The sequence below is a fragment of the Saimiri boliviensis genome, chromosome 14 (assembly GCF_048565385.1).
Source record: "Saimiri boliviensis isolate mSaiBol1 chromosome 14, mSaiBol1.pri, whole genome shotgun sequence".
Lineage (NCBI taxonomy): Eukaryota > Metazoa > Chordata > Mammalia > Primates > Cebidae > Saimiri > Saimiri boliviensis.
The window spans coordinates 18,334,043-18,356,869 of NC_133462.1; the positions used below are offsets into that span (position 1 = coordinate 18,334,043).

At 56.7% G+C, this 22,827-nt stretch overlaps 1 protein-coding gene across 6 annotated transcripts; it reads left to right on the plus strand.

The window, feature by feature from the left end:
- The first annotated feature begins 1,197 nt into the window (after positions 1–1,197).
- DPF1 (double PHD fingers 1) lies at positions 1,198–21,070 on the plus strand. Of its 6 annotated transcripts, none has more exons than XM_039467091.2 (12): positions 1,198–1,347; positions 9,313–9,473; positions 9,568–9,675; positions 12,870–12,997; positions 13,263–13,352; positions 14,024–14,102; positions 14,306–14,437; positions 15,528–15,578; positions 15,672–15,791; positions 18,099–18,211; positions 19,680–19,791; positions 19,937–21,070. In XM_039467091.2, the coding sequence occupies exons 1-12, from the start codon at positions 1,205–1,207 to the stop codon at positions 20,005–20,007; spliced, it is 1,308 nt and encodes a 435-aa protein (XP_039323025.2). In that variant the 5' UTR covers positions 1,198–1,204; the 3' UTR covers positions 20,008–21,070. The 6 variants fall into 6 exon arrangements, with proteins under 6 accessions (XP_039323025.2, XP_039323026.2, XP_074242519.1 ...); XM_039467092.2 differs by having other exon boundaries at positions 19,710–19,791; XM_074386418.1 differs by having other exon boundaries at positions 1,227–1,347; positions 9,318–9,473; positions 19,710–19,791.
- Positions 21,071–22,827: the final 1,757 nt, after the last annotated feature.

The window sequence follows — 22,827 nt, forward strand, 5'->3', positions numbered from 1 at the left end:
TGGTGTGATCATAGTTCACTACTGCCTCCAACTTTCAGGCTGAAATGATCTTTTTGCCTCAGTCTCCTGAGTAGCTGACACTGCACACATGCATCACCACACTCAGATAATTTTTAAACTTTTTGTAGAGATGTTGCCCAGGCTGGTCTCGTGCTCTCGGGTCCAAGCAATCCTCCCACCCCAGCCTCCCAAAGTGCTGAGATTACAGGTGTGAGCCACTGTGCCCTGCCTCTTCTCTTCTTCCCTCCCCTCCCCTCTCCTCTCTTCTCTTTTTTCACGCTCTCCCTCTCCCTTTCTCTTTTTTGAGACAAGGTCTCACTCTGTCACTTAGACTGGAGTGCAGTGGCACAATCTTGGCTCACTGCAATCTCTGCCTCCCAGGCTCAAGTGACCCTCCCACCTCAGCCTCCTGAGTATCTGGGACTACAGGCAAGCACCACCACATCCGCCTAATTTTTGGTATTTTTGGTAGAGATGAGGTTTCGCCGTGTTGCCCAGACTGGTCTTGAACTCCGGAGTTCAGATGATCCACCTGCCTCGGCCTCCCAAAGTGATGGGATTACAGGAATGAGCCACCGTGCCTGGCCCCATTTTCTTTTCTTTATGTCATCTTTCACTGTCTGAAATGATTTTATCTCTTTATTTTCTTATTATCTGTATTTCTCCACTAGAGTGTCAGCTCCTTGAGAGCAGCAACTTTGTTTCGGTCATTGCTGTATCCTCAGTGCCTAGAAGAGTTTCTGGAACATAGCAGCCACTCAGTAAATGAACAAAGGCGCTAATTAACCCCTGTGTTTGTTCACAGGCTGGCTGATATAGAAGAGACACCCAAATAGGCCCAGACAAAAATACACGATAAAGACCCTAGGGTCATCCACATACCCTGGGGACATCCAGAAGTTAGGGACCACCTGCTCCCGCGCCCGCGGTGCCTCGAGGGTGGAGATCCCGAGCTGGGGACCGAGCACTCTCAGGGAGGGAGGAAAGATGCTCTGGGGGCAGCCCCGCCCCTCCCTGTATCCCCAGCAGCCAATGGGAGTGTGGTCCTCCTGACGCCCCCTGGGACGTGTAGTCTGGGCAGGGGCGCCCTCGGGCGCCGCCGAGCGCCCCTAGACTCCACGTCCCGTCGTGCGCTGGGAGGCGCCGGGATTGGCTGAGCCCCGCCCCCGGCCCGCCCCGCTCCGCTCGCGCCGCAGCCCCAAGAATGAATGAAATCGTAGCGCGCTGGGCGGCAGAGCGGGCGGCGCAGGCCGGGCTGGGCCCGCGCGCGGCGGCAGCGGCGCCCCGGGCCGGAGGCGGCCCAGCCGAGCGGGCCATGGCTACCGCCATTCAGAACCCGCTCAAGTCGTGAGTGTCCCCGCCGTCCCCGCCCCCTGTCCAGACCCCCCGCCAGAAGCCCTTCCCCCGCCCGCCCTGGGGCTGAGGAAGGGGACTCAGCGCGCGGACCCGTAGTTGAGTGGGGGCCCCCAGCGCAAACCGTTGCCCCGGGGGCCCGCCACCCACTGTCGCCCCCTGGGGTTGGGGGCGGGAGCCTCTCTGGGGTCGCGGGGGCGCCTCTTCTTTGTCGCTGTCAGTGAAGGAATGTGGCGCGGGCTGGGGGTGGCGGAGGCCGTTTCCCCACCCAGAGTGGGGGTAGGGGCTTCCCTCTCCTCCGTCTCTTCCTCAGGGTCTCCGGAGGTGCCGGGCCTGCCCCGGCCGGGGCTGGAAGCTCGAACACCTAAGTCCGGACCTCGGTCTCCAGGGTTTCCATCACCCGCTCTCCCCTCATCAAAGCGCCTTTCTCTCTTTCCCCTTCTTTCTCTGGGGACCCCGGCCCTCGCGGCCGCAGGGTGGGAGCTGAGACATCGGGGGTCCTCGGTTCCATCCCCGCTGCCTCCCCTTTTTCCTTCTGGGATCTCCGGGAACTAGAACCCCGAACCCACGGCCAGCGTGGACCGCGGCATCCCTTCCTCTCCCCGCCCATACACATCAAACGGGAGCATCTCTGATCCCCTCCGGGACCGGCTGCCCGGGAAGGGGGTGCTTGCCGGGAGCGCCCTCGGTCTCTGGGGATTCCCTCCCTTTCTCCCTGGCCGCGGCCCTCCGAGCGTTCGCTTCCTCCCGGGCCCGGTGGCTGGGAACCGGGACGCCTGGGTCCGAGCCTAGTCCCTCCTGACCCTCTCCTCTCCCTGCCATCCCTCACACTCTCTACCTCTCCCCTTCCCCCTCTCCATCTCGGGCTTGCTTCCTCTTCGGGATCCCGGACTCTTGGGTCCCAGAGCTCCCCACCCCCACCCCCGGTTCCCAGGCGGTGACAGCGGGCTCCCAGTGACAGGCGCTCGGCTGCTCCCGCCCTCCCTCCCCGCAGGCGAGCGCAGCGCTCCCCTCCCCCTCCTCCTGGGCCTGGTGGAGGAGGCGGAGGGCGAGCGCCGGCGGCGGCGCCGCACAAAGGGGCCGGGGCGACCTCCCCACCCTTCCCCCAACCCCGCTCGCTGGCTGCCTTGACCTTGAACATCGAGGGCTGTGGGCGGGGGCGAGTGGGGACAGGGAGAGAGGGAGCGCACCCCCCACCCCACCCACGAGAAGGGCTGAGCCTGCTGGCTGGACCAGAGGCCGCCAGTTGCTTCTGGTTTCTGGCGGGAATGGGGGTGGGAGGTGGAGGGTGGGAGTTGGGAGAGGAAGGGGGGCAGGGACTTAGAGGCACGCGCCTACACGTGTGGCTCCGCCGTGAGCAGGGTGCCGGGAGCGAGTGCGTGGGGCTCGGGTCCGTGAGAGGTGGTGCATGATGGTGACACCCCACCCCTCCGCTGCCCTCTCACCCTAAGTGGCACACACAGACAACTGTCTCTCATGTGAGGGACACCCGCACAATTGTTGGGAACGGGCTCCTGTGCAGGTTGGTGGATCTACCCCTCACTCTGACCCTGGCCCAGACCCCGCCCCCCCATCCTGGTGTGCTGCAGCCGAGAGCAGGCGGCTGGGGAGAAAGCCTGGACTGAGAGGGCCCTGCCCCCGTGCCCTCCCCTTCCAAAAGATATCTGCAGGGGTGAAGGTGGGGAACTCCCTGACTCCTGAACGCATGTGAATCACATCCCCTGGGGAGAAGGAGTTGGAGGGTGCTGCCTCGGAAGTTCCGACTGCCTGAGTTCTAAAACCAGCTTGAGCCATGAACGTCCCCTGCCGTGAGCCTCAGTTTTGCCATCTGTGTACGGGTTTTTTTTTTCTTTTTTTTTTAGACTGAGTTTCACTCTTGTTGCCCAGGCTGGAGTGCAGTGGTGCGATCTTGGCTCACTGCATCCTCCACCTCCTGGGTTCAAGCGATTCTCCTACCTCAGCCTTCCCAGTAGCTGGGACTACAGGTGCACACCACCATGCCCAGCTAATTTTTGCATTTTTAGTAGAGACGGGGTTTCGCCGTGTTAGCTAGGATGGTCTTGATCTCTTGACCTCATGATCTGTCACCTCAGCTTACCGAAGTTTGAGATTACAGGTGTGAGCCACGCACCTGGCATATGGGGTCTTCTAACAGCCCTTACCACCCTATGGGGATGTCACGAGGCTTAAATAAGGCTATCTTTGTAAAGCACTTAGCAGAGAGCTCTGACCCTGACCAAATGTAGTGATTATTATTAGTAGTAGCAATATTGATTTATGAAATTGATTTCTACTGTGGGCCAGCTCCACACAGGGCACTGGGGAATGGGGGCAGGAGGATTGTTTGGGCCAGGGAGAGGACTCGGAGGAAGTGTGTAGGAGTGTGGGAGGGGTGTGTGCAGGTGACTAGGAAGGAAGGAAAGAAAGGAGAGCCGGCTCCAAGTGTCAGCCTGGGTCTATGGGCAGAAATGCTCCTGGTGGGCCAGGGAGGGTGGCTTACGCCTGTTTTTACAAAAATACAAAAATTAGCTGGTTGTGGTGGAGCATGCCTGTAGTCCCAGCTACTTGGGGGTTTGGGAGGACCGCTTGAGCCCAGGAGGTGGATGCTTCAGTGAGCTGTGTTCGTGCCACATGGCACTCCAGCCTGGGCCATCAAGTGAGACTCTGTCCAAAAAGAGAGAGAGAGAGAGAGAGAGAGAGAGAGAGAGAGAGAGAGAGAGAAGGGCGAGAGAGAGAGAGAGAGAGAAGGGCTTTTAGGGAGGTCTACACTCCGGCTTCTCTTAAATCAGCATGAGAGTTTGGGGTTGGGCAGGGGTGAGTCTGCGTGTCTGAGGCTAGAAGTGTGGGGATCAAGTGTAAGAGGGTGTGTTAGGGGACCTGAGAGCAGATGGAAGGTGAGAGAGGAAGGTGGGGTCATGGCTCACCATGGGCGAGGCGTGGGGTGGCCACGATCGGGGTCTGGAGGCCAGAGTGATTGTAAGGGTACCAGTGCCCGTCACTTCATTCCCTTGTCACCACTCCAGGCCATATGTCAATCAGAGACCTACGTCCTCCTGTTCCAGGAGAGGGGAGAGTCTGTGGAAAGGGTCTAAGACTAGAGGGGTGTGTGTTTGTAGAAGTGACCATAAGCGTAGGCGGCCTTGACTGGCTCTCTTGGGGGGATTTCTTTTTTTTTTTTTAAGACGGGGTTTCACCATGTTGGTCAGGCTGGTCTTGAATTCCCGACCTCAGGTGATCTGCCTGCCTTGGCCTCCAAAGTGCTTTGACTACAGGCGTGAGCCACTACGCCCGGCCTCTTGGGAGGATTTCAAGTGACAAAAGAGGTGAAGGCTAGCGGGCCACTTCTGTCGGCTGGGGCACCCCCTGGTGGACGAGGGCATTTGTGGGCGTGTTAATTCCAGCAGCTGCTCCAACCTGAATGCTGGCTCTACAGGGGGTGGAAGACGGGAAGGGGGAGGGGGGAAGGGAGGGGAGGAGTAGGGAGAGGAGGGAAGATGGAATGGTGGTGCTCCCAAGAGACTGGGTCAGTGTGTGACTCAGTGGGTCTTCTCACTCCCTGGGGGTCTCTTCGGGTGGAGTCAGTGTAGGTGACTGGGAGGGGGCGTCAGGACCAGCGCGGGAGGGACATCAGGGTGCCTGCTCCCTTCCTTCAGTCTCACCTTCAGACAACCGCCAGGGGATTCCGGCATGTGAGTTCATCTTCCTGTGCCTTAGATTCCTCATCTGGAAAATGCAGATAATAATGGCCTCACCGGGTGAACTGTGCCCAGCACATGGTGGGTGCATTTACTCATTCAACAAATAGCTACTGAGCAGAAATTTTTTTTTTTTTTTTTTTTTTTTGGAGATAGGGTCTTGCTCTGTCCAGGCTGGAGTGTAGCGGTGTGTGAGCATCGATCACTACAGCCTCAGTCTCCTGGACTCAAGCCCTCTGACTCAGCCTCCTGAGTAGCTGAGACCATAGGCATGTGCCACCAGACCTAGCTATTTTTTATTTTTTTTAGTAGAGACCAGGTGTCGCTATATTGCCCAGGGTGGTCTCCTGAGCTCAAGCGGTCCTTTTGTCTCAGCCTCCCAAATTCCGGGGATTACAGGCATGAGCTCCCATACCTTGCTTACTTTTTGTTTGTTTGTTTGTTTGCTTTTAGAGACAGAGTCTTGTTCTGCCACCCAGGTTGAAGTGCAGTGGTGAGACCACAAATCACTGCAGCCTCGGCCTCCTAGGTTCAAGCTATCCTCCCACTTTAGCCTCCCAAGTAGCTGGGACTACACTCATGTGTCATCACACCCACCTAACTTAAAAATGTTTTTGTAGGCCAGGAGCATGGTCTTCAAGCCTGTAATCCCAGCACTTTGGGAGGCCCAAGGTGGTCAGGAGTTCAAGACCAACCTGGCTAACATAGTGAAAACCCGTCTCTACGAAAAATACAAAAATTAGCTGGGCCTATAATCCCAGCTACTTGCTTGGGAGGCTGAGGCAGGAGAATGGCTTGAACCTGGGAGGTGGAGGTTGAAGAAGCCGAGATCAGGCCACTGCACTCCAGCCTGGGCGACACAGTGAGACTCTGTCTCAAAAAAAATGTTTTTGTAGAGACATTGAGACAAGGGTCTCAATGTGTTGCCCAGGTTGGTCTCAAACTCCTGGGCTCAAGCAATCTGCTCATTTCAGCCTCCCAATTGCAAACTAGAGCCATTGCACCTGGCCAGCATTTTTCTTTTCTTTTCTTCCCTCCCTTCCTCTCTCCCTCCCTCCCTCCCTCCCTCCTTCCTTCCTTCCTTCTTTCCTTCCTTCCTTGACGGAGTCTTGCTCTGTTGCCCAGACTGGAGTGCAGTGGCGCCATCTTGGTTCACTGGAACCTCTGCTTCCTGGGTTCAAGTGATTCTCCTGCCTCAGCCTCCTGAGTAGCTGGGATTATAGGTACCCACCACCTCGCCCAGCTCATTTTTGTATTTCTAGTAGAGACAGGATTTCATTATGTTGGTCAGGCTGGTCTTGGAACTCCTGACCTCAGGTAATCCACCTGCCTGGGCCTCCCAAAGTGCTGGGATTACAGGTATGAGCCACCACGCCCAGCCAAATTATTCTTTCAAGTAGCATTTAGGTATTACTGTTGACATCTTGGTAAAGTACATATCACATCATTTATGGAATAAATGGATTTATTGAGCAAGTACTACCTGCCAGGTACCTTTTTTTTTTTTTTTTGAGGTGGAGTCTCGCTCTGTCGCCCATGCTGGAGTGCAGTGGTGTGGTGTCGACTCAATAAAGCTGGGGTTACAGGCATGACCACCACGCCCAGCTAATTTCTGCATTTTTAGTAGAGAGGAGTTTCACTATGTAGGCCAGGCTGGTCTCAAACTCCTGACCTCAGTTGATCCACCCACCTGGGCCTCCCAAAGTGCTGGGATTTCAGGCAGTGAGCCACTACTCCTGGCCTGCCCATTACCTTTTAAAATGCTTTACCTATATCTACTAAATTTTTTTTTTTTTTTTTTTTTTTTTTGAAATGGAGTTTCGCTCTTGTTACCCAGGCTGGAGTGCAATGGTGCGATCTCGGCTCACCGCAACCTCCGCCTCCTGGGTTCAGGCAATTCTCCTGCCTCAGCCTCCTGAGTAGCTGGGATTACAGGCACGCGTCACCATGCCCAGCTAATTTTTTGTATTTTTAGTAGAGACGGGGTTTCACCATGTTGACCAGGATGGTCTCGATCTCCTGACCTCGTGGTCCACCCGCCTCGGCCTCCCAAAGTGCTGGGATTACAGGCTTGAGCCACCGCGCCCGGCCTCTATATCTACTAATTTAAGCCTCACAACACTCCAGTGAGGCATTGTCCTCTTTTTACAGACAAGGAAACCGAGGCCCCGAATGGTTAACTCATTTGCCAAGGTGACATGGCCACCAAGTGGCAGAGCTAGGATTTGAACTCCGGAGAAGTGACTACTGTTTCTAACCTCCACTGCTGCTGTCAGGCCTGCAGAAGGCGTTGAGCAGGGTGGGCTGACCGTGAGCGAGGCTGCTGGGAGAGACAGCCCCGGGTGGGGTGTCTGGAGCCAGGAGGGACTTGGGTGGGTGGGGGTGTCTGCCCGAAGCATGTTGGTGAGACGTCTATGTGGGCACCTGGGAGGTGTCTCTGCGTCTCTTAGCATTGCAGTGTGTGTGCGTGTGGTTGAGTCCGTGCGAAGGTGTGTGAGTGGGAGTGTGTGGGAGGCTGTGAGTCTCCGCGTGAATGTGTGTGTAAACTGCCATGCGTGGGCGTGTGCGAGTCCAGGTGTGCATGTGATTGTGTGCACGCGAGACTAGGATGTGTGGACGAGTGAGGCCGAGTGAGTAACGGTGCGTGCCCGGGGCCCCCGCCTCCGCACCGTCCCAGTCCCCGCGGGGTCCCGGGGGCCCCCTAGCCTGAAACTACCACTCCCGGCATGGCCCGGGCGGGCCCGCCCCGCCGCCGCGATTGGCCGTGGCCCGCGTGCTCCCGCCTCCCGGGAATGAATGGATGGGCGGCCTCAGCGCCCGCCCGACCGCTGGGAGGACCGACCCGGCGGGGACCTGCTGGGGGCAGGACCCGGGGAGCAAGATGGCCACGGTCATCCCTGGCCCCCTGAGGTGGTGTGGGCCGGCGGGAGGCGGGGAGGGCGCGCGGGCGGGTCTACGCGGGCCTGTGTGTGTGTGGCGGCCGGGGGTGGGGCCGAGGGGGTGTCGGGGGGGCTGTCACCAAGTGCGGGGGTGCGAGTGTGTGTGACTGTGGGTCTCTGACGAGAATGGTGTCGGATGCGCCGCTCCCCGGCGGGGTGGAGGGCGTGGGGGGCCTCCAGGTTCTTTTTGGGGAAGGGGACAGCGTCCCCGCCCTGCAACCCTCTGGTCTGGGAGAGGGTGAAATGGCCCCGGGGTGCGGGGCCTTGGCAAAGTGGAGTGAAGTCCACACTAGCTTTGTCTTGGGATGTGGAGTGTGTGTGTATCACTCATTTGTGTTCTGGTTTCTTAAAGAATTTTGGGGGATAGGTGTGTGGACATATGTCAGTTTCCTTTTATTCTGCTCTGGATATCTTTGGATATTTGGGTCTCTGAGTGTGTGTCGGTGTCCTCTGGAACTACACGTCATTTGTCTTGTGTCCTGTGTTTGTGAGTATGTAGGGCTGCGTGTATGTGTGTGTAAATTTTTGTGTGGATATGGGTGGGTTTGGCCTTCTGTGTTTCATATGTGTGCATCTGTGTGTGTCTATGTGTGATATTTTAGATGTTGGTTTCACATTGTGCATCTTTGTAAATGTGTGTGCGTACCTGTGTGAATCTGTGTGATTTCTTTGTGTTGTGTCCAGATATTGTCTCTGTGGTTTGTGTTATGTCTTTGGATACATGGGGACAAGTGGTTTGTGTATTCCTGTCTTTTGACACGTGTGTACTGTGTGTGTGTGGTGTGTAATGTTTCCATGTTGTGTGTCTTTGTGTGGGTGACGTGCTTATGGTGTATGTCTGTGGATATGTGATGTGTCTTTGTGTATGGTTATTCGTGTGGTCTGTCTCCCCACTATGGAACTTGGGATATTTGTCTTTTTCAGTAGCTATTTATGTGTGCACGTGTGTGAGGTTTGTCTGTTTCTCCTTTGTGAGTATTGGGATTTGTCTCTCTTTGTGTGTGAATTAGGTGTGACTGTGTGTGATTTGTGTTGTGTGTCCACATGTGTTCATGTAGGGATGCGTCCCGGGGTATTTTTGTTTGTTTCTGTATCGCGTTTCTACTCATGAGCTGGAGGCCTGTTTGAGTCCCAGTTTGGGGGCTCCTGGGCCCTGTCCCCTTCCCCCAGCCTGGGTTCCGGAGTGGGAGGAGGGGAGAGGTGAGGCTGGAGGGGTCCCCTACCCCTCCCGAGTCTGAGCGGGCCGGCTGCCGGGGCAGGGGTTCTGGGGGACCCTGCACGCCTGCCCTTGCTGACAGCTGCCCGCCTGCTCGCCACTTCTCTAGCCTAGGCGAGGACTTCTACCGCGAGGCCATCGAGCACTGCCGCAGCTACAACGCGCGCCTGTGCGCAGAGCGCAGCCTGCGCCTGCCTTTCCTAGACTCGCAGACCGGCGTGGCCCAGAACAACTGCTACATCTGGATGGAGAAGACCCACCGCGGGCCGGGTACCGCCAGGAGGGCGGGCGTGGGGCGGGGCGGGGCGGGGCCGGGCCGGGCCGTCACACCGCCGCTGCCCTCTCACCCTCCCCCTCTCCCCAGGTTTGGCTCCGGGACAGATTTACACGTATCCCGCCCGCTGTTGGAGGAAGAAACGGAGACTCAACATCCTGGAGGACCCCAGGCTGAGGCCCTGCGAGTACAAGATCGGTGGGTGCAGCCGCTAGGACCCCCATCGGTGTCCCAGAGCCTGCTGTGCGTCCCAGCACGTGTCGGTCACCTTTATCTGCCTTCTAGCAAGTGTCTGTCTGGCCAACTGCGTGTCTGTCTGCCCATGTGCGTCTTGGGTGTATCCCGGAGATTCCACAGTTTTCTCTGAGTCACTAAGTGGCAACTGCATCTCCTCCTACATGGGCGCAGGTGCCCAGCTGTTATTTATTTATTTTTGAGACAGTTTTGCCCAGGCTGGAGTGCAGTGGCACAATCTTGGCTCACTTTAACCTCTGCCTCCTGGGATCAAGCAATTCTCCTCCCTCAGCCTCCTAAGTAGCTGGGACTACAGGCATGAGCTACCATGCCCTGCTAATTTTTATTTTTATTTTTTATTTTTTTGAGGCAGAGTTTCGCTCTTGTTACCCAGGCTGGAGTGCAATGGTGCGATCTCGGCTCACCGCAACCTCCGCCTCCTGGGTTCAGGCAATTCTCCTGCCTCAGCCTCCTGAGTAGCTGGGATTACAGGCATGCGTCACCATGCCCAGCTAATTTTTTTTTATTTTAAGTAGAGACGGGGTTTCACCATGTTGACCAGGATGGTCTCGATCTCTTGACCTCGTGATCCACCCGCCTCGGCCTCCCAAAGTGCTGGGATTACAGGCGTGAGCCACCACACCCGGCTAATTTTGTATTTTTAGTAGAAACAGGGTTTCACCATGTTAGTCAGGCTGGTTTGGAAATCCTGACCTCAGGTGATCTGGCCACCTGTAATCCCACCTGTACTGGGATTACAGGCATGAGCCACTGCGCCCAGCCTGTGGTTTTTAAAACAGAGTCAGGGTCCTTACTATGTTACCCAGGCTGGTCTTGAACTTGTGGGCTCAAGGATCCTCTTGCCTCTGCCTCTCAAAGTGCAGGGATTACAGGCATGAGCCACGGCACCCCACCAAGGGGCCCAGTGGTATGGAGGGCACAGTGATATCTGTTAGTGAGTGTGGGTGTGTGGAGTTTCTGACTGTGTCCCCTCCCCTGGGAGCTGGGATGGGTGTCTGCCTGTATTTTTTTTTTGAGATGGAGTTTGGCTCTGTTGCCGGACTGGAGTGCAGTGGCGCGATCTTGGCTCACTGCAACCTCTGCCTCCCAGGTTCAACTGATTCTCCTACCTCAGCCTCCCAAGTAGCTGGGATAATAGGCGCCCGCCACTACGTCTGGCTAATTTTTTTAGTAGAGATGGAGTTTCACCATGTTGGCCAGGCTGACCTCAAACTCCTGACCTCAGGTGATCCACCTACCTCAGTCTCCCAGAGTGCTGGGATTACAGGCCTGAGCCACTGTGCCTGGCCATTTGCCCGAATTTTTTTCTGTGGGTGCCTGAGGCTGTGTGCCTCTGTATCCCCTCAGGCATCTGGATGTCTCCATGCCTGGCTGGAGCTCTTTCCTCTCTTCGGTGTAATCTTCCCAAGTGTCTCCAAGTGTCTTAGAAGGCTTGTGTCTTCTTGCGTGTGCCTGTTCTGTCAGGGCATCCAGCCCCTCCTGAGTGTGTCTGGGTGTGTTGCGGCGTGTGGCCATCTCTTTCTGTGGGGCTGTAGGTACCTTGGAGTGTCTGGGAGGATCTCTTCCGGTGTCTGGTGTATCAGGTACATTTCTGCACGTGTATGCCAGTCCCTCAGGGAATCTGGACTTAACCTTGAATGAGTTTAGGAATATCGGGGTCATTGGCTGTTTCTCCTCCTGAGTCCGAGGGTCTGTGTGTACCTAGGAGCGTGGCAGTGTCCACCCAGCTGTGTCTCCTCCTGTCCGCACCTCCTCTGTGTGTGTGTGTGTGTGTGTGTGTGTGTGTGTGTGTATCTAGCTGAGCGATTCCCCCTGCGTGCATCAGTATCTCCCTTCTACAATGTGTCCAGGCGTCTTACCTGGCTGTGTCTTCCCCATGTGGGTCTAGGTATATCTGCAGGGCTAATTGTCTCCTTTTTTCTTTTTTTTTAATGTATTCAAACCAGCAATCGCAGGCCACAATTGTCTCCTTTCTTTTTTTCTGCCCAGGTTGGAGTGCAGTGGCACAATCTTGGCTCACTGCAACCTCTGCCTCTCAGGTTCAAGTGATTCTCTGCCTCAGCCTCCTGAGTAGCTGGGATTACAGGTGTGTGCCACCTTGCCTGGCTAATTTTTGTATTTTTTTCTTTTTTAGTAGAGATGGGGTTTTACCATGTTGGTCAGGCTGGTCTTGAACTCCTGACCTCAAGAGATCCACCTGCCTCAGCTTCCCAAAGTGCTGGGATTACAGGGATGAGCCACCTTGCCTGGCCAGTTAATTGTCTCTTTCTGAGCCTCTCTGAGTGGCCCCATGTGTCCAGTATGTCTCCCCCATATGTCTGGGTGTCTCCAAGGATCTGTCTATGCCTCTGTGGGTCTCTAGGTTATATCTGAGAATGTGGCTTGGCTGGCGTGGTGGCTTATGCCTGTAATTCCAGCAGGTTGGGAGGCCGAGGTAGAGGACTGCTTGAACTCAGGGAGTTTGAGACCAGCCTCATCAGCATGCTGAAACCCCATCTCTACCAAAAATACAAAAATTAGCCCGGTGTGATGGCATGCCAGCTACTGTGCCTGCAGTCCCAGCTACTCAGGAGGCCAGGGTGGGAGGATCACTTGGGCCTGGGAGCTACAGTGAGCTGAGATCACGACATTGTACTCCAGCCTGGGTGACAGAGCCAGACCCCGTCTCAAAAAAAAAAAAGAAAGAAAAGAAAAAAAAGAGAGCATGGCTGGGCGTCTTCCTTTTTGTGTCTGTCTCAGACAATCTGTCTGGATGTCCCTGCGGGTGTCTGTGTGTCTCCTCTCACAGTGTCTGTATCCATCCGTATTTGGGTGTATTCGAGAGTCTGGCTGTGCCTCCCCTGCGTAGGTCTGGGTGTGCCCGATGGTCTGTGTCTTTTTCTGAGGCTTTCTGGGTATATCCATAGTTCTGACTGTGTCTCCTGCTGGGTGTCCAAGGGTATCAGAGGGTGTGGCTGGGTCTCCCGGGATCTGGGGCTCCCTCCTAGGGTGTGTGGTTGAATCCTTGCCTCTGCTGCTGGCTGAGCGTGGGAAAGCCTCTTCCCTCCCCTAAAGAGCACGGTCCCCCACCTGCATAGTTTGAAGAATCCTCCAGGGTCAACTTCCCCATCTGACCCCCCCAATGGCCCTGTCCCCAGACTGTGAAGCACCCCTGAAAAAGGAGGGTGGCCTCCCGGAAGGGCCGGTCCTCGAGGCTCTACTGTGTGCAGAGACGGGAGAGAAGAAGATTGAGCTGAAGGAGGAAGAGACCATTATGGACTGTCAGGTAGGCCCACCCACAGGGGACCCCCCTGCCCCGCTTCCTCTCACCCCTGCCTGCTGCTGGCTGGCCCCGGCCCTCGCATTCCTGCTTTGAAACCCCCGGTTCCCTTGGGCCTTTGGGCGTCACAGTGTCCATCCTCCCAGACTTCATCTCTGGAAGAACTCCTGACTTACCCTCTCAACCCCAATCTCCACCTCTGCCCAGAGCCCCTCAAAAGCAGATCAGTGCCCCCTACTTTCTTGACCTGTCTCCTTTCTCTGTTGCCTAGAAACAGCAGTTATTGGAGTTTCCGCATGATCTTGAGGTGGAAGACTTGGAGGATGACATTCCCAGGAGGAAGAACAGGGCCAAAGGAAAGGTATCACCCCGACTTCTCCTCTTCCCCGCTTCCCGCAGTAACAGGCCTCATTCACGGAGCAGGCCCAGTGGTCCCGCCCCTGCCACAAGCCTGACCTCATTGAATCCTCAGAGCAGCCTGAAGGGGTGGGGGATTTTATAGCCATTTTACAGATGAGGAAACTGAGGCTGATCTGTATTAAGCCACTTGAAACCAGAGAGCATGCAGTGGGTTAGAGCTACCTTCATCCCTGTGCCACAGAGGAAGAAGCTGAGCGTTGGAGAGGTTCAAGGCCCCACAGCTAGGACGTTTGTACAGCTGCAATTTGAATTTGCAAATGATGAATACTTTGTTTTTTCACTTTTTGGTTTTTGAGACGGAGTTTTGCTCTTTGTTGCCCAGGCTGGAGTGCAGTGGTGTGATCTCAGCTCACTGCAACTTCTGCCTCCTGGGTTCAGACAATTTTCCTGTCTCAGTCTCCCAAGTAGCTGGGATTACAGGCGCCTGCCACCATGCCTGGCTAATTTTTGTATTTTTAGTAGAGATGGGGTTTCACCATGTTGGCCAGGCTGGTTTGGAACTCCTGACCTTAGGTGATCTGCCCACCTCAGCCTCCCAAAGCGCTGGGATTCCAGGCGCGCCTGGCCTATTTTCTCACTTTCTTGGGCCCTCATTCCTGACTCTCTCCACAGGCATATGGCATCGGGGGTCTCCGGAAACGCCAGGACACCGCTTCCCTGGAGGATCGAGACAAGCCGTATGTCTGTGATAGTGAGTCCTTCTGAAGAGGGGGAAAGGCAGAGAGGGGGGGGCCCAGAGACTACCCACCTCCTGGCCCTCTCCCTCCTGTTCCAGACCCGGGTTGGGGGGATGTTTAGGTCTCTGGCCGAGGTGGGAGGTGTGCTCCTGGAGGCCAGGGTGGAGGCAGCAGGGGCCCGGAGGGGCTGACAGGCCCTCCCGGCTCGCTTCTCCAGTCTGTGGGAAACGGTATAAGAACCGGCCGGGGCTCAGCTACCACTACACCCACACCCACCTGGCCGAGGAGGAGGGGGAGGAGAACGCCGAGCGCCACGCCCTGCCCTTCCACCGGAAAAACAACCATAAACGTGAGCTGGAAGGCCAGGTGGGGGTGGCGAGGGGCCCTGGGAGTGGGAAAGAGGAGCCCGGCTGGGGGCGGAGGTCTGGGGGGGGCATTAGACATTTCTGGAAAATCTCCAGCTCAGCCGTTCCCTCCCCCCACCGACCATGGGGATGCTGGCTCTGGGGTTGCCATGGCAACCAACCATCGCTCCTTCGCTCCCGGCCGGGCGTAATATTTCTGGGTCTGATTTATTGTTTCAATTAGAGCTTGGGGAGGAGGGGGTGATAGATGACTCCCCTCCCACCCTGCCTTCCCTTTCCCCTTTCTCTGTTAAGCTTTGGTCAAGGGGCAAGGCCTGTGGCCTGGGAGCCCTTGGTGTCCGCCTGTGCCAATCCCATGCCAATCCTAACGGCTGAGGGATGGGGGAGGGGAGGAGGGTTTGGGAGGGGCAGGAGAGAGAGACCGTCTTCCCACCTCTTAGAGGGAGAGGCTGAGCGTCTTTATCCCAGGCCACTGCATACCTGGGCACCTCAGTGTCCAGTTTTTCTTTTGAGTGTCTTCTGTACCAGCTCTTGGCCAGGGCCACCTGCTGAATTTGTTAGATACAAATTACTGAGGGCACAGGTGGGAGTGGCTGGCTGGGAGGCATGGGATGTGAGAAGGGGGGCAGGGAGCCCTTCTCAAGCTGTCTTCACCACATTTTGACCCAATAAAGAAAGAGGACATGTCAGTGTCTCAAGGAGTTGGGAATCCTGGCTGGGCACAGTGGCTTACGCCTATAATCCCACCACTTTGGGAGGCCGGGGTGGGAGGATCGCTGGAGGCCAGGAGTTGGAGATCAGCCTGGGTCACATACCAGGACCTTGCCTTTATTTATTTTCTAATTTTTTTTATTGCTAAGTATCACAGAACTTGCCTTTATATTTAATTAAAAATAATAATAATTGGAAGTCCCAATAAGACCTGTTTCCACCTCTCCTCACAGCTTAGGGAAGCTACTCACCTCCCCACCTCCCCACACCTGGACCAAGAGGTCCATTCTTGGGGCTGAGGCTGGGGGCAGGGTGGAGCCTTGCCTGTGGTGAGAGCCCCTCTCTCTGTCCCCCCTACCCCAGAGTTTTACAAAGAATTGGCCTGGGTCCCTGAGGCACAAAGGAAACACACAGGTACGGACACCTCCCTCTGCTCCTAATGTCTGCAGCCACCTTTGCTGGGTGCCCCTGCCTGCCCCTTGCCAATGCCGGTCTGCTGTCTTGCAGCCAAGAAGGCACCCGACGGCACTGTCATCCCTAACGGCTACTGTGACTTCTGCCTGGGGGGCTCCAAGAAGACGGGGTGTCCCGAGGACCTCATCTCCTGTGCAGACTGTGGGCGATCAGGTGACAGTCCCCACCTGAGGTTTCTGGGGGCCGGGTGCAGAGGACATCCAGGAGTGCAGAACTAGAGGGTGGGAGGCAGGGCGGTGAGGATGCAGGCGGGGGACCCAGAGTGCGTCAGGGATACTGTGGGTAAGCACAGTTAGTGAGGCTGATGCAAATGCTGAGGATTGTGGGAACTGGGTCAGATCAATGAGGCTTCGGGGATAATGGGATGTGGCTCTCATGGCACTGTGCTTAGTATGTCATCAAGGGTGTGAGAGGCTGGGTGTGGTGGCTCACACCTGTAATCCCCACACTTTGGGAGGCAGAGTTGGGAGAATCACTTGAGGCCAGGTATTTGAGACCAGCCTGAGCAACACAGAAATACCCCATCTCTACAAAAAATTTAAAAATTAGCCAGGTGTGTTGTTGCATAACTGTAGTCTCATGACTCAGAAGGCTGAGGCCAGAGGCTCGCTTGAGCACAGGAGTTTGAGACCAGCCTGGGCAACATAGTGAGATCCCATCTATGAAAAAAAGAGCTGGGTATGGTGTCACACCACATTAGTCCCAGCTACTCGGGAGGCTGAGGTGTGAGACTCACTTGAGCCCCGGAGTTTTTTTTTTTTTCTTTTTGAGATGGGAGTCGGCCGGGCACGGTGGCTCAAGCCTGTAATCCCAGCACTTTGGGAGGCCGAGGCGGGTGGATCACGAGGTCGAGAGATCGAGACCATCCTGGTCAACATGGTGAAACCCCGTCTCTACTAAAAATACAAAAAATTAGCTGGGCATGGTGGCTCGTGCCTGTAATCCCAGCTACTCAGGAGGCTGAGGCAGGAGAATTGCCTGAACCCAGGAGGCGGAGGTTGCGGTGAACCGAGATCGTGCCATTGCACTCCAGCCTGGGTAACAAGAGCGAAACTCCATCTCAAAAAAAAAAAAAAAAAAAAAGAGAGATGGAGTCTCCCTCTGTCATCCAGGCTGGAGTGCAGTGGCACAGTCTCTGCTCACTGCAACCTCTACCTCCTGGATTCAAGTGATTCTCCTGCCTCAGCCTCCTAAGTAGCGGGGATTTTTGTATTTTTGGTACAGACAGGGTTTCACCATGTTGGCCAGGATGGTCTTGAACTTCTGACCTCAGGTGATCCACCCGCCTCAGCCTCCCAAAGTGCTAGGATTACAAGCGTGAGCCACCTCGCCCAGCCCCTTGAGCACAGGAGTTTTTGATTAGCCTGGGCAACATAGTGAGACCCCATCTATTAAAAGAAAAATAGCTGGGCATGGTTTTGCACTCCATTAATCTCAGCTACTTGGGAGGCTGAGGTGGGAGGATCGCTTGAGCCCCAGAGGTCGTGGCTGCAGAGTGAGCTGTGAGGGCACCACTGTACTCTAGCCTGGGCAACAGAGCGAGATCTTGTTTCAAAAACCGAAACAAGACAAAAGGAGTAGCAAGAGACAGTGGCCAAGGCATGGCAGGTAGCGGGCTGTGCGGTGTGAATGACAGATGCCACCGCCTGGGCGCTGGTAGCAGGCTGGGCTTGCGGTGGAACTGTGGTTAACAGAATGTGGTTCCCCGTGCTGGACTGCGGTTGCCTCTCAGCACGGTGGGTCATGAATGGTGGTTGTCATGGCATCATGGGGAGTGAAATATGGTTGTCATGGTAACTCGGTATCCTGGAATGCGGTTGAGATGGCAGCGGGGCCATGGCTGCAGGGGACCTGCGCTGTGGGTTATGGCTGCGGGTAGTGGCCTTGGGTGTCCCTGGGCTGGGGCTGTGGAATGACTAAGAGCCTGGCACTGCACAGTATTGTGGGTTGCAGTTTGGTTGCTGGGGCATCAGGTGGGACGGGCTTTCGTGGCATGAAACCGAGGTGTGGGGACCTCGTTGTGGAAGGCGGTTGCCATGGCATCGTGGCTGGGAGAGTGTGGCTGCCACGTTGCTGTGGTTAGCAGGACCCCTGGCTGCTCTGCTGTGGGGAATGGAATGTGGCTGTCTCAGTCCGGTGGTTAACAGAGTGTGGTTGCCACGGCGTTGTGGGTGGTAGAAAGGGTTGCCACAGCACTGTGGGTAATGGAATGTGGTTGCCATGGCATCCTGGGAGCAGAGTGTGGTTGCCATGGTGGGTGTGGTTGGGGACTGTGGTGGCCGGGAGACTGAGGCTGGCCACGTGGTTGCTGGGCAGGTGTGGGGTCAGGCTGCGGACCCTGGCAGCTCATCCCGGCCTCACGAGTCACGGGTAGGGGCTGAGCTATGGCTTCCCCTGGCTGTCAGTGCTCACCAGGGGCGTGGTGACCCCCTAACTGCACCCCTGCCCCTTGGCCCTTAGGACACCCCTCATGTTTACAATTCACGGTGAACATGACGGCAGCCGTGCGGACCTACCGCTGGCAGTGCATCGAATGCAAATCCTGCAGCCTGTGCGGAACCTCTGAGAACGACGTGAGTGCCGCCCGACCCCTGCGCGCCCTGATGCCTGCCCTGCCTACGCACCCACCTCTTCCCCTCCAGCCTAAAGCCTGTGCCTGAGCCCTCCCTGTGATCACGAGTCCCCGGTGTTATCATTATGCTGGTGTCCATAAATCGAACCTGGCACTTTTTCCTCTTCATCTCTCTGGCTCCTCCCTAGAGCCACCCTCTGAGGCAGGTGTTCCTGTCCCCACTTCACAGGGAAGGAACCGAGCTCAGAGAGGGAAAGGGACCTGCCCTGGGTCAGCCAGCGAGGGAAGTGGTAGAGCTGAGGCTAAAAGCCACGACCACTGCTGGCAAAGCTGGTATCAGAGCATCTTAGTGTTTCTTAAAGCCTTCCATAGCCCGGGCGCGGTGGCTCATGCCTATAATCCCAGCACTTTGGGAGGCTGAACTGGGCGGATCACCTAAGGTCAGGAGTTCAAGACCTGCCTGGCCAATATGGTGAAATCCCCGTCTCTACACAAATACAAAAATTAGCTAGGTGCCTGTAATTCCAGCTACTCGGGAGGCTGAGGCAGGAGAATCATTTGAACTGGGGAGGTGGAGGTTGCAGTGAGCCGAGATGGCACCATTGCACTCCAGCCTGGGCGACAGAGCAAGACTCTGTCTCAAAAAAAAAAAAAAAAGGCCACCACCATTGCTGGCAGAGCTGGTGGTATCAGATCACCTTAGTTGACACATAAAGCTTTCCACAGGCAGGGCATGTCGGACCACGCATGTATCCCAGCACTTTGGGAGGCTGAGGAGTTTTGAGTCCAGGAGTTCTAGACCGGACTGGGCAACACAGTGAGACTCCTGTCTCTACAGAAAATAAAACAAGAAAGAAAAAGCCAGGCATGGTGGTGCGCACTTCCAGCCTATGCGACAGGGTAGGACCCTGTCTCTAAAATTATAAAATAATGCTGGGCGCGGTGGCTCAAGCCTGTAATCCCAGCACTTTGGGAGGCCGAGGCAGGTGGATCACGAGGTCAAGAGATCGAGACCATCCTGGTCAACATGGTGAAACCCGTCTCTACTAAAAATACAAAAATTAGCTGGGCATGGTGGCGCGTGCCTGTAGTCCCAGCTACTCAGGAGGCTGAGGCAGGAGAATTGCCTGAACCCAGGAGGCGGAGGTTGCGGTGAGCTGAGATCGTGCCATTGCACTCCAGCCTGGGTAACAAGAGCGAAACTCCGTCTCAAAAAAAAAAAAAAAAAAAAAAAAATTATAAAATAATAATCATAAGCCTTCCACAGAGTCTTCTAAAACTCCCACTATAAATCTCTAAGGGACCGTTGTCAGGGATGTGTGCTCGGCTAAGCAGTGTTGCCCACAGCTTTCCCGCTGCAGAGCTTCTCAAAGCCTCCCTCAGAAGGACACACCTCCCCCAGCCCCCTTGACCTAGCCCCTGCCCCAGCCCCAGCCCCCCACCCCCGTTTCTGGTGCCCGTGCCCCCAGGGTGCCAGCTGGGCGGGTCTCACCCCCCAGGACCAGCTGCTGTTTTGTGACGACTGCGATCGGGGTTACCACATGTACTGCCTGAGTCCCCCCATGGCGGAGCCCCCAGAAGGTGAGAGGAGAGGCGGGTACCGTGTGGGGTGGGTGGGTGGGAACGCTGTCTCCTGGTTGGTGAACACCCACATCCTCTGGGTGGGAAGGGGCTGGGGCAGCCCTCCCAGACCTGGGCCTGACTTCAGCCTCGGCTGCCCCCACAGGGAGCTGGAGCTGTCACCTCTGTCTTCGGCACCTGAAGGAAAAGGCCTCTGCTTACATCACCCTCACCTAGGCCAGCTCTGCTCACCGGGACTCTGGGGTGGTGCTCGCCTACCTGCCTCTCTGAGCTCCTCAGCCCTCCCCTACCCTGAATGCCCTGCAGGGGGAGGGGGAGAAGGGGAAGCGAGGGGGGGCTGGGCCATCCCTCCCCTCTGTGCAAGTAGAATGTCTGCCCTGTGGGTGGGTGGGCCCGACTGGAGCCCCTCCCTCCCTTCCTCTCTATCAGTCCCTTGGCATATGGACACCCGGGGCCTCTGCTCCCCTCAAAGCCATACCCCGCCTCTGGGCGGGCATGGGGGGTGGCGGGTGCCAGCCAGGGGCATGGACAGAGCCTTTTTCTAAAGAAAAAGTTAAAAAAAAAAAAAAAAGAAAAAAGAAAAGAAGTTAATATATACAAAGAATCCTTCAAGGCCTGGTTGGGTGGAGGGGCGCTGCTGAGTGTGTCCACTGGGCACCCGCCTCTGCCAGCCTCCCGCCAGGCGCCCTGACCCCAATTTCTAGAGCTGCAGCCGTCCCTCACTCCACCCAAGGTGGGCACCTTCCCCTCCTGTGCCCAGGGCGGTGGGCGTGGTGTCCACCCACCCCTCCCGGTGCCCACGGTGGGTACTGCATGATGTGAACCTTGGTTTTGAACTCTGTTCCTGCCCCTCCCCAACCGCCCTGGCCTGTGCCCACCCCGTGCCTGCTGTGGCTCGTGGGTGGCGGTGGTGGGGCCGGGTGGCCCCTGCCCAGCGCCTGCTGGAATGAGAAGCACAGACTCCGCCACGGACTCCTTTTCCCTCCCCTCCTCCGCCCTCCTTCCGCCCAGCCAGGCCTGGCGGCCCCGCCCCCCCCCGCTGGCCATTTTGGGGGGAATGAGGGGGCGTGGTTGTTTCTTGTGGTTGTGTGTGTTTGTTGTTTGGATTTTAAAAAAGGGAAACTGAGACTGCAGGTGGGGGAGGTGGTGGATTTTTGGGGGGATGTCCCCCAATCCAGGAGTACCCCCCACTTGTCACTGAGTCTCCTCTATTGCCTGCCTCTGCTGTGAATTAACTTTGTTCTGTGTATTAAACTGGGCCTGACCCCTCTGCCCACGACTGCCTTGTTCTCCTGTTTGATCGGGGGCGTCACCAAGAAGTGGGGCTGGGAGTGGGGGGGCCTTGTTGGGGGAGAGGCAGCCAGCCAGCCCCTACCTCTATCCACCTCCTCCTCCCCACACCGCACCCCACCTCTCCCTGGCTTTGTCCCAGCTCCGCCCTGCTTTGCCAGAAAGGAGGAGAAGGGGGATGGGGTGGAGGGGCTCCCGCCCAGCCAGCTGTGGTTGCCCTGGCAACGGGCTGCTGCAGCTGCAGCGGGCGCAGCCGGGAGGGAGGCGGGAGCTGGGCCGGGGGAAGGGAAGGGCTGGGAAGAGGATGTTGGGGCGGCCCCTGCTGGGGTGCTGGGATGGGGAATGGGGGTGTCCGGAGGGGTCATCTCAGGCCCAGACATCTCCGGGGGCTCCCTGTTCTGGATGTGGGGCAAATCAGCAGTTGGGGATGGGGTGGAGACGGAAGCGCTAAGGGAGGGCAGGAGGGTACCTAGACTCGGGCACTGGGAGAGAGACAGACGTGGGCGACGGGCGGGGGGCGGGAGTGAGAGTGAGAGAACTAGGACACAGATCAGGAGAGAGAAAGAGATGAGGACAGTCACACAGTTACTGAGAGAGTCAGAAAAAAGAGCAGGAGGGTGCAGAAGGGAGAGAAACAGGAGGAAGGATGGGGGAGAAGAAGGGAGCAGGGGTGAGGCTTAACGGGAGAGAGGGAATAACAGTAATAAAAAATAGCTGACAGGCGGGGAGAGCCGGGAGGAGGAGGAGGTGACTGGGGAAGATCAGCAGCAGATTTCGGGAGAGGTCTTCCCAGAGGGGAGGCAGAGGAGGAAGCAACAGGGATCAGGAGAGGGAGGCATGTTGCGGGTGGGCAGAGAGAGACTTGGGATCAGGGACAGGCAAAGCCCCAGGACAACAAACAGGCAGAGATGGGGAGAGACGGGGGCAGAGGGGAGAGAAAGAGACAGAATTTAGGGGAACTGCAGAATCTGCAGAGAGAGCCGGAGGTATGAGGGACCCAGAAAGACTGGGGAGGAGAACCAGGATGGGGTGGGAGCAGGAGAGATCGAGATGGGTAGAGGAAGCTGGAAACGGGCACGAAGGGAAGGGCCGCGCGCCGCAAAGCACAGTTCGGGCGCGACCAGGGCTGGCGTGCGCACGAGTTGTGGGGTGCTGGAGGCAGCTGGCGTGGCTCTGGCGCCAGGAGAGGATGTGAGAACAGCCTGTTCCTCGGCTTCCCACCCCCTTCGCCCGGTGGCGGGGGGAGGGCAGTGCGGGTTGAGGACGGGGCGTCAAGGAGGAGGGTGGAGACAGGGAGGGTGTCTGGAGAACTCCAGAATTTTTAAGAGACGTGGGAAAGGCTGGTCCTGCTACTTTGATGCCAGCCCCACGCCTTTTGGAAAAAGATACTTTTTGAAGGGGGCAGGGTCTGAGTCAGAGAAGCACTGGGTTTTAGCTCAGGGATGTGAAACTCCATGACAGGCACATGGGTGTGGGGGCAGGAAGACCCCACCTGGCCAGCCCCGTCAGGAGGCTAGGCTTCCAAGGGGCCGGACTTCGTGATTTCCACAGGAATTTCCTGATTCAGAAATCAGTTTGGCCCAGATTCCCAAAAAGCAAATGTTGATCGGGCCAGATGCAGATCTGGAGTGATGAGGGGCTGCTTTCTACCCCCAAAGCGCTCACTTGGCAACTGGTAGTGGGGGTCTGCTCCTACCTCTATAGACAGAAGTCAGGGAGTGTCCCAAATCCAGCCATGTGGCCGAG

Coding starts and splice junctions, on each gene's coding strand:
- DPF1 (XM_039467091.2), top strand. CDS start 1,205: ATGAATGAAATCGTAGCGCGCTGGGCGGCAGAGCGGGCGGCGCAGGCC. Junction 15,792..18,098: donor TGCAGACTGTGGGCGATCAG/GTGACAGTCCCC, acceptor CTTGGCCCTTAG/GACACCCCTCATGTTTACAA. Junction 19,792..19,936: donor CATGGCGGAGCCCCCAGAAG/GTGAGAGGAGAG, acceptor CTGCCCCCACAG/GGAGCTGGAGCTGTCACCTC.